At 40.7% G+C, this 10,421-nt stretch overlaps 2 protein-coding genes across 2 annotated transcripts; one reads left to right on the top strand and one right to left on the bottom strand.

Moving 5' to 3' along the window:
* Positions 1 to 370: 370 nt before the first annotated feature.
* On the bottom strand, positions 371 to 2,300 carry LOC131304866 (ankyrin repeat-containing protein BDA1-like). Its single transcript, XM_058332311.1, has 2 exons — positions 1,467 to 2,300; positions 371 to 1,343 (listed from the first exon to the last, which is right to left on the bottom strand). Exons 1-2 carry the CDS (start codon positions 2,049 to 2,051, stop codon positions 510 to 512), a joined length of 1,419 nt encoding a protein of 472 aa, XP_058188294.1. The 5' UTR covers positions 2,052 to 2,300; the 3' UTR covers positions 371 to 509.
* A 3,686-nt stretch (positions 2,301 to 5,986) lies between these two features.
* LOC131304865 (RING-H2 finger protein ATL48-like) lies at positions 5,987 to 8,514 on the top strand. The gene is made up of 2 exons (XM_058332310.1): positions 5,987 to 6,198; positions 8,094 to 8,514. Exons 1-2 carry the CDS (start codon positions 6,114 to 6,116, stop codon positions 8,252 to 8,254), a joined length of 246 nt encoding a protein of 81 aa, XP_058188293.1. The 5' UTR covers positions 5,987 to 6,113; the 3' UTR covers positions 8,255 to 8,514.
* Positions 8,515 to 10,421: the final 1,907 nt, after the last annotated feature.

The following is a 10,421-nucleotide window of genomic DNA, read 5'->3' as shown; positions in this document are numbered from 1 at the left end:
TCAGCGAGTCTCATAGATATTATCAATTTTCTTTCAATACATGCCCAACCATGTCCACTCAAGAACGAACAGAAAGCCTACGACTACCGCTCCTTTTCACCCCCCCCGGCCCATCCATGGAAAACGAATCTCTTCCAAGAACAAACAGTCCACTTAAAAGTTGCCATACACAAAACCCGTGCACATCTTATGAAACTTACAAAATTAATGCTGTGTTTGAATTTGGATTTGAAATTTTTTTGGAAAAATAGTAAGGGTAATAAGTGGAGATAGATAGAGAGAGAAATGTTGAATGGGGAATCTAGGAGGAATTTAGGGAGTATTTTTTGAAAAATGCTTTTTGAAAAGCAAAGAGAATAAGGCATAATTGACGAAAAATTAACATCGGGTTAGTTGAGGCTGGGAAAGCTAGCTAGCCAAATCACGATCAATTGTCTTCTCCAATTGCGGCTCATCTGAATTGAGAGGCAACCCTTCAAGGCATGTTGCATATTCAGTTCATCTCAGTACTAGTGTGCTACACGGTATAGCATCCGGAGGCGTGTCCCCTGAAGTCGCGACACGAGTAAGTGTCGACCCAGACGCTTATCTATTTCGAAGCGATCTTCCATCATGTTTGGGATGAAATACACCATATAAAGTAGAGAAGCAATAACTGGTGATGAGATCGCGAAAAAAGCATCAAAGTTGTGCATCTGCGGTATGATCATGAATGAGATCCCATAGCATAACGTCAAAAATATTAGGGAACCGTGGACCATGGCAAAAACTCTAAAAGGAAGGACAAGTATAATCATCGCGATGGAGGCAAGAAAAGCTGTGGTGTTCATGGCATAGAACATAGGGAGGAAGGGATTTGGATGTTTGTTTGTTGAGGTAAATATGGTGGCGTTGATACGACTGATGTTAGTAGTAGGAAGAAGGGAGCTGGTAGACGATGTGGCGTTTATGTTAGCGAAAGGACTGTTGTCGTCGCTTGGACTGTCGCCTCCTCCTAAGCCACCTGGGGGGCTCAGTACAGCTTGAAAGGTTGTCGTCGTTATCAGCGCAGCTACCACTACTGCAGCGTTCCTCATCTCCATTGACATCCCTTTCCGCATTAAGAGATAAAATCGATACACATTTTCCACCCATGACTGTTGCGAAATCAAAAAGTCAACAACGCTACAATCACTCGCAAGTGATGAACTTTTCAATGCTCCTGCGCAGCGTAAACTGCTCTCGATTTTTGTCCTCTCAAAACCAGCAGCAAGTCTTTCAGCAACGTCTAGGGCCGTGGCACCCTCCAAGTTCCTTTCATTCATGTTCAGTTTGCAGTATCCTCGAACCACAGACTCCACAATCTGCACATGCAAACACAAACAGTACAAGTAAGGACTCTAGGACTCAACAAGTATGTATATGTGTGTGCTACAAAATATAGATCAACCCGTTCGATCTGCCATTGGCTACCGAGGTATACATACATCAGGCCGCGAAGTGGACACTGCCATGTGCAGAATTGTGTTGCCTCTTCCATCTTTTATATATTTCACCCAAACCCAATGCTTACCGGTCATGAGAATCCATCCCATCAGGACTCCCAAAGCTCTCACATTGCGGTTTCTCACTGCAATGTGCAGAGCAGTCTCACCTCGAACGTTCTGGTCCTCGATTGATTCAGGGCAAGCACATAAAAACTCGGCTAAGATGCCGACACGATCGTCTGTTTCTGCCGAAGAGTGCAAAGGAGTGAGCTTTCCTCTTCCTTTGACCCTTACGAGATCTTTGTCCAACTCGACGAGCCCTTTCACAGTCTCAAAGTGCCCATTTAACAGTGCCAGGTGCAAAGGGCTTAGACCATTTGGGTTCAACTTCCTACTCAATGATGGTTTTAAGTTCATGATTTCTACTGCCAAGCGTGTCTGCCCGGTGGATGCGGCGACGTGGAGAGGAGTGTGAACAAAAGGAATTTTATCCACTTTGTCCAAAATGTATGGATCCAACTCTATTGATTCGTACAAGGCGTCGATATTTCGCGCTTCAGCTGCATTGATCAAATTCGGATCCATTTTGATAGGTGATGATGAATAATTCTAGGCCTGGGAAAAAAATGACAAGAAAAGAAAGGTTCTATTTACTGAAGGAAACTAAGTTGATTATATATATGGTCTCAAGGGGACAAGGATCTTTAGCTTCAGTACCAGATAAATATAACCAAAAGAAGGTCAAGGAAAATCAACTTACCAGAAAAATCCAGAAATCAACAAATGCTTCCTATGATAGTAGCAAGAGCGCAGTTGAACAGCTCGGGAGCAAGAGAGGGAGGAGATAGGTTGGATACTGATGGGTTACCTGGGCTGGGTTGCTCTTATATATTTTCGGTGCCGGGTGGGTATATCTCACGCGGTACCCGCTCGGCACATCCGAGCCGTCCAATACACTTTCGGACGGCTCAGATTGAAACCATCTCTCTCCTCTCATCCGAACACTTTCTCTCTCCTTTTTCTTTCTCCAAGTCTGAGCCATCTAAAACGCAATAGACGGCTCGGATGCGCTGAGTGGACACCATGTAGTAGCCACCCAGCATTGAAAAATTGTAGATCCGTAAGCAGGGCTGCAGGAGACTTGTTTACATGACTTAATTAAATGTTTTTCTTTGGGACCCATAGCAACTATTTTTTCAATTTACTGGAGATTTTCGAGCCCACCATTAAGATATATAAGGTATAAATCTAGCTTGCAATTTTTTTTATTCTTTTTGGATGGGGGAAATCATCGACGTATCTAAGAAAAGAAACAAATCTAAGAAAAGAACTGGCGTTCAATACACACTTTCCAGAGGGAACACATCATGCACATCTTCTCAAGTTACCATCTAGTCTAGTAGGAGTTTTGACACAATGTGATTGGTTGCAGTGACGTGGCCCCAATCGGCAACTGCAATATGTCGCTACGTAACCACGTAATTGTGTTCAGATCCGCTAGTTACACATTGAGGGTGGAGGACAAGATAGGACCCACCTATTAAGTACTTGTGTATATATATGCACGTGCACCTTTTTAGTTGCGTGTTGCTCCAGTATAGGATTCACCAAAAGGAGAGAAAAGTAGCAGGTAGAAGACAATCTTCTAGTTTTTAGAATGGTCTGATGATGAGACAGTAGCAAATAAAAGTATGAGTGGTCCTACAGTTCCGACCAAAAGGATTCCCGATTGGGATACCGACGTCCCGTAGGGCATATTCCGGCCACCGGACGGCCGATCCGAGCCGTCCAAAAATTCTACAAAAAAAAACCGAGTGGGCCTTTAGGAGAATCAATGGCATCCGATGTATGTAGGTGCTCGATCCAAATACTCCATGTTTTTGTATATATATATATATATATATATATATACACACACACAAAAACATGAAGTGTTTGGATCGATCCAAACACTACATCGGATGCTGTTAATTCTTGCGAGAGCCCACTCGATTTTTCTTAAAGAATTTTTGGACGGCTTGGATCGGCTGTCTGGTGGCCGGAATGTGCCTGGCGAGGCGTCAGGATCCCGATCGGGATTTTGGGTGGGAACCGTATCATTAACGTAAAAGTATTAGCCAACGGACAGAAAGAGTAAAGTGAAAAAGGAAGGGATGCTTTAGCTGAGCTCTAACCCAAATGTTTTTGCTCATCAAAATTTGGATTATCATCCCCTTAGCAACATCATCTATTATGATTGCAGGTTAATAATGGAGAAATTTGAGACAGTGACTCTGATCAGGCATCTTCAACATCATCTATTATGCGGATACTATCATTATCTAACCCCATGGCAAAAATTATCAGAACACTAGGGGAAGGCACATCCGAATGTGAGATATAATCTCAACTCAAATAAACTAATCGCTTTATCCGTAGAGCACAAATATAAATCTCAGGCGGTTTTTTTTCTTTTTTCTTTTTCTATTGAGTGATTCTATTTAGATCCAGAGCAATTCTTTTCAGCACCATTGTCTCTTTACATTCATTTAAACAAATTAATCGAAACCAAAAACACCCTCATCTTCGACGTAGCTTTAAACCTGATTTTCTCTCTCTACCACTCCCTCATGGTTTGCCCAAATGGCCGAAAATGCGCGCAAATCTGATCAGATCGAGATCTCCCAAGAAGGAAGCTCTCACTGTGGCAATTCCCGGGAAAATCTTGAGAGTAAAATTAACAGAGCAGTAAATACGCTCTGAAAATCTGAAACTTCAAAGGCATCAAAGCTCTTTCATAATCTTATTGTTTTAAGTTCTGATTTATTGCCTTCTCACTGCATGCGCTGTTTTTCGCTATCTGTTTGTGGCTGCCGTGATTCCAATGAAGCAATTTCATTACCAAATGTTCTAGAGAAGTGTGGTTGGATACTCCAATATGCTGTAAGATTTAGCAATTATAGACTGGAAAAGGTTGAAGACTTAATTAGTTCAGGTTAAGTGGGAAAATAAGGGGCAATTGAGAGTGGCTTAATTTTTTAGTTGGGGGTAGAAGAAAAATAAAATGGGGCCAAAGAGAATTTTAATGGGTCGTAAATCAGAATAGAATCACTCTTTCCTATTTAATCGTAAAAGACAACATTTAAATAGGAAATATTTCTTAGAGAATGAGGAAAGAGGGGGCTAGATTATTATGTGAATATTCTTTGTATTTTTTGGAAAAGAAGTGATCCGAGGGCTACAACTTTTACATAAAAGGTGATCCGACGGCTAAGGGTTTCTCATGTTTGTATGCCCACATATTTTTCGCTATGCTTATTATATTGAGTACAACATTTTACATCGAAACAAACGGAGCCGAACTCAGATTCTTGATTTGTTTATCCGCCACAATTGTAGCGTCGGACATAGCCCATCCTACCGAACATGGGCCTTAAAAAGGTTTCCAGCCTGGTCCTTTGGGACTAAAAGCCTATGACTTTGGGGCTCAGGCCCCGTCCACCACTAGGCTTGGACGTCGACGAGAATAAAAAGTTGTAAAGAGGGGTAAATTAGGGGTGCAAACGAGCCGAGCCCAGCCGAGTCGAGTTTTAGAGTGTTCGAGCTCGGCTCGGCAAAAATTTAGTTGGCTCGAGCTCGACTCGAGCTCGTGACGAGCTGCAGGACTCGAGCTCGAGCTCGGCTCGATATGTATTTACGGAGCTCGAGCTCGGCTCGTTCGGCTCGTTTATGAAACAAATATATATAAATATATATATAAATAAATATAAATATGTAAAAATATATATATATATATATATATATATATATATATATATATAAATATATTATATAATCGAGCTCGCGAGCCAATTCGAGCCGAGTTTCGACTAGCTCGAGCTCGGCTCGTTTATGAAACGAGCCCAGGACTCGAGCTCGAGCTCGGCTCGTTTTTGTCTTGAACCGAGCCGAGCCGAGCCGTTATCGAGCCGAGCTCCGAGCTGCTCGCGAGCGGCTCGGATCGTTTGTAGCCCTAGGGGTAATGGAGCAATTAGTAGAGCAGTAGTGGGCTGTTCAGCTGACGGTATTGGGCGGTTCTCCATTCGTACCAATCCATGAGTGTTATGCGGTTCGAGTGATTTGGAAGCTTCATATATGTTTAAAAACTGCTCGAACCAAACCGAACTCGATTCGCCAAAACTCATATATTAATATCCATATCTTTCTGTACCATACCTCGGAGGCTCGGATGCATTCGAAAGCGGGTCTGTTTGGACGCTTTGGACAGTTTGAATGGATTGGTTGACCCGCTGGGCACTTGTCAAGACACTCTGAAGTAGAACTGTAAACGAATTGAACAGCTCGCGAGCTTAGTTTAGTTTAGCTCGTTAAGGTTCGACTCATTTAGTAAAATGAATCGAGTGGAGTTCAACTCTTTCAAGGAGGCTTGGTTTGATTAAAAAAATTTGTTTAGTAAATAACTAAGGTCAACTTATTAAAGGCTTGGCTCATTAAAACTCAAGCAAAACTTGAGCTCAATGCTCGACTCGGCTTAGCTTGTTTACAGCCCCATTCTGAAGTGAAGCTGCCGCATCAATGTGTTTCCGGGCAATCGGGTCAGCACCGCTTATAAACATCGGGTCAGCACCGAATGCCATACGTCTGCTGGTTCTGTGATTCTTCTTGCATATGGAGAAGATGGGAGCGACCAATTCAGAGCTTGAAGGACTTTTTGAGCAGAAGAAGCGCGTCAAGAATCCTCTTGTCCCCATTGGTACTTTCCTCAGATCCATCCCTCTTGTACATAAAGACACCCACATATAGATTCAGAAATGATTTTTCGCGCTCGACTTTCTTGTAAATGCGCTCCAAAAACTAGTTTTTTTTGTGTTCGTGTTATGTGTAATTTCAAGCATTAGAGGACAAATTCTGGGTTTAGATCTTGTATAGAGTTCTACGATTTGGATTTGTGGAAACAATTCAGGGTCTTTTTTGTATGGCTTTATATTTTGTGAATGTGGCTGGATATGAGTTGAATCTCGTGGGAATCTATTCGGCGTTCTTTAAAAGTAAGCAATTGTTCTCAGATTGGGAAAATGGGGAGAAAGGAAGAAGGAAAAAACCTATTCCTTCTTACGTGGTTGGAATTGTTGGATAGGGATCCCAATTGAACAGGATAATGTGAGTCATGTGACACAGGCTGCTCTTGAGTTTCTGCCAATTGTTTGGCTATGCATGATAATTGATAACTATGTAGCATGGGCACTTCGTCGGAGGTAACGTAGTGGCTCCAGTGGCGGAGGGAGCTTGAGACCAGTGGGGACCCGTTTTGTTTTGTTTTTTTAATTTTTATTTTTGTTTCACTTGTAAATGATAATCTTATGTAGAAAATTGTAAGTTGATATCTCAGTAGAAACCTGGTGCCTCAAAACAAGGGAAAATTATTGAGTGCTTCAAAGACACCGTCACATGTTCCCCTTCTTCACCATGTATTCATGTAAGGCTCAAGAACGGATTTGAAGCTTTAGTTCAGCTTGGCTGGTATTCATGGCATGAAAGACTTAATGCATGAATCCGTGGAGGTGCTACCTAGCATGAGAATCTTGATTGCAGGATAACTCGTGATGATTCATGTCGAGAACTGATGAGTCCAATCCACAAATCTGTGTTTACGATTGGGACATTAGGTTGGCACGAACAAGAGAATATGGAATTACTTTGATGTTTTGACCCAAGCCTAATTTGAGTTATATTCTAATTGAACTTTCTTGGAATAAAGATTTTGTTGCTTGTCCAAATATAATGATGGTGTTGTTGCGGGTCTAGAGGGTTGTGCTGGAGGTCTATTTCGTGATTCAGTGATTATGGGATAAGGAGAGGTAGGGATCAAACTTTTGGCAGTATGGAGAGGAGTGGTGGTTGGGCAGCAGTTGCGCTCATTTTGCAGAAGAGTTGGTACTAGCCTGTATGCTGTAGCAAATGCATGGAGGTGTGCATTTTCATTGGTTGGTAAAGGATGTAGCTGATGAATTGGGTGGCGTACTGACTTTCATTTTGGCACCCCCTCTATTGCGTGGAAACTTCGAGAGAATTACTTACGTTTGGTTATTTGTGGCATTAAAAATCGACACATATGTGGATATGTGTGGAGGAAATGGGTATTAATGTTTCATGGAGTATCTTCGAGTAGAAGAGAAGAACATTTCCGGACTTGACAAACGTAATTTTAAGTTTCTTAAATTTGTTTCTATCTCCTATTGGTTGTGTTCGCTATGCTAGAAGTACCCATCTGGAACAAATGAAGAATCCATATTGCAACAGAGCCATGTCCTTGTATCCTAGACTAGGAAAAGGGAACTAGATGGACCAGCCACCTAGGTGTTAGTGGCGGCCTGGTGGGTACAAAGTTGAATTTCTCCCAGTGGGAGAGAATTTCAGACGTAGGAACTAGGATGTATCATTTTCCTTGTCTTGACACCTTACAATTCTTTTAGTATTATAAATTGAATCGAAAAAAAAAAAAACTAGATTTCAAGGGAGAACTCAGAATAGCTATGACACAGATCTTTACTTCTTTTACCATCCAAACTAGATAGTGTCCTGAGAAATTGTCTCACGAAGCTCTTTGTCCATGGCTGAACTATATGGTATGGTTTTTTTTTTTTCCAGGTGCATTTATCACCGCAGGGGTCCTCACTGCTGGTTTAATCAGTTTCCGAATGGGCAATTCTCAATTGGGTCAGCATCTAATGAGAGCTCGTGTGGTTGCACAAGGTGCTACTGTCGCGTTAATGGTCGGCACCGCGTATTATTACGGGGAGAAGCTCTAAATGGTCGGCACCGCGTATTATTACGGGGAGAAGCTCTAAATGGTTCATAATTCCGAAAATTAAAATTTCAGGTCGGGTGAAGCAAGCAGCTGTTCTTAGGAACGTGACGGGGCAACTGTCATTATGTAGAGTTTGCAACTTAGCATAATTGAACAGCTCAAATGACTCTTTTTTTGGGTGTACCAGTTAGATGCATAACTAGTACAGGATAAGCCAATGTTTTTTAACTTTGAAATGCAATGGAGGTGGATATTCTTGAAGCTCCTGCTTTTTGCTTGAAGTTCTCTGTTGATCAGTTGATCTTTCAGACTGGCATGGCAATTAGATTGGAAACATGGTTGAAAACCAGGAAAGTGAGAATACTGCTGCTTTCTCAGTTTGTGGTGTTGCCACTCTTCTTTGTTTTGCCTAATTTCATGTATGAACTATGAAGCAATTGAAAAAGCTAATGTTTTGTATCAACAAATTAAAAAACATTTTAACAATAATGAGCTGTTTGAATCATTTTTGTGAGAGCCATGAAAAATCAGTAAAAGTCATTAAACAGAAAATGGGAATAAAGGGTTGATCAAACGGGGACCAATTTCAAGCACAAAACGGCTTAGTTTTGAACCTGACAACACCCATGCTAACCCCACGGCCAGCAGGGTCCCCAATCCCTTTTTTCTAGGACCTATGGGCGTGTTTGATTGCAGATTTCGTTTTGAGGGGATTCGTAATGACGTGGGATTAGGATTGGGATTGAGAATGAGGTGGGATTATTAATGAGAAGATGAATTATTTATTCATGTTTGTTTTGCACGGGATTAGGATTGGGATTCGGATTGAGAATGGGAAGGATTGTAAATAACATGTTTGTTTTGGTTAGGATTAGGATTGAGATTGGGATTGAAGTGTGTTTTTAAACATGGATTGCTCAATCCCATGGGGATGGGATTACTAGTAACACCTCCCCCATGGTATTGCTAATACCCCCATTTTGGGGGATTAACAATCCCATGGGACAACTAGTCCCCCCTCCAAAAACCTAACCAAACAAGGAATTAATAGCCCCATGGGATTATTAATCCAATCCTCCCCTCCCAAACCTCCTATCAAACACGCCCTATAAGTTTAGGTGTGACTCTATGTAACAAAATTAAAAACGTTAATAAATAAACAAGAAAAAATAAAGTTATCAAAATCTTCAGATCTTCAGTTAAAAAAAAGAAGAAGGAAGAATCTTCAGATCCACAAATGTTTGAGAAATTAAGTACGAATAAAATAGAATTGCCAAGAGAGATTTGTAAGAATAAAGAATCGGGTGCCCGTAATTAAAAATTGTCGGTCATAATCCTTTGATGTTTGGTATGATTTGGTTCAAAGCATTGACAAGCCCCCAATGTGGGTATTTCTTTTCAATCAAGTTGAATGTGGAATTCATTTCGGAATCTCACACAAATTTATTTAAACCGTTAATAGAATATATTTTAGAATAAAATTTTACAACATCACTAGAAAAATTAGTTCAATCGAATAGTTGTAAGTATTTTATCTAATCTTTTATTTTATTTTTTCTTTCAAAATTCATGATCCTCTAAGTGAAATGAAGAAAGTAAGAAACTTGGATTAAACACTCATAATTATCCGATTGGACTAATTTTTGAGAAACACAACTAAAAAATTATTTTAAAATGAATAAACTTCGTGCAGATCCACACACCATGAATATGCTGTCGGTACGCTAGTAGTTTAGAGCTAGCGTTTTTAAGATCTATTTTAATGGACTAGACCGTATAGTTGGCTCGTTTGTGGGCCCTTCTCGAGTCTACTGTAATGATCTAAACCGTTCATATTTTAAAACTCGTCAAGAATAATCACACAAAATTTAGGTTGAGCGGTATCGTTTGATATGATTTTGGAACAGATTACACATTTATTTCATAATACTATAATTAAAAAGATTACAACACCAAATTGGAACCTATTTAATCTCTATTCATCTTAGGACTAATGCATTCCGTAATTATATCAACCGGTATCTAATCAACGGATAATTTTTGACCTAGTTGATGTTATCCACGAGCCCTAAAATACGAATGCTTTGAATCATCAAAACGAGCCCGAGAAAGACGCACAAACGGAGTAATTTGATTTTGGACATTCCAATGCATAGGGTCACATTGCA

This window comes from Rhododendron vialii, chromosome 10a (genome assembly GCF_030253575.1).
Source record: "Rhododendron vialii isolate Sample 1 chromosome 10a, ASM3025357v1".
Taxonomy (NCBI): Eukaryota; Viridiplantae; Streptophyta; class Magnoliopsida; order Ericales; family Ericaceae; genus Rhododendron; species Rhododendron vialii.
The sequence above is the reverse complement of the archived record's forward strand: the minus strand, read 5'-3'. Positions and strand labels throughout refer to the sequence as shown.

What these genes read in the sequence shown, in the direction of transcription:
- LOC131304866 (XM_058332311.1), bottom strand. Translation starts at nt 2,051, where the DNA reads ATGGATCCGAATTTGATCAATGCAGCTGAAGCGCGAAATATCGACGCC. An exon ending in TGTCCACTTCGCGGCCTGAT is followed by an intron (nt 1,344 to 1,466) that starts GTATGTATACCT and finishes TTGCATGTGCAG; the next exon opens with ATTGTGGAGTCTGTGGTTCG.
- LOC131304865 (XM_058332310.1), top strand. Translation starts at nt 6,114, where the DNA reads ATGGAGAAGATGGGAGCGACCAATTCAGAGCTTGAAGGACTTTTTGAG. An exon ending in GAATCCTCTTGTCCCCATTG is followed by an intron (nt 6,199 to 8,093) that starts GTACTTTCCTCA and finishes TTTTTTTTCCAG; the next exon opens with GTGCATTTATCACCGCAGGG.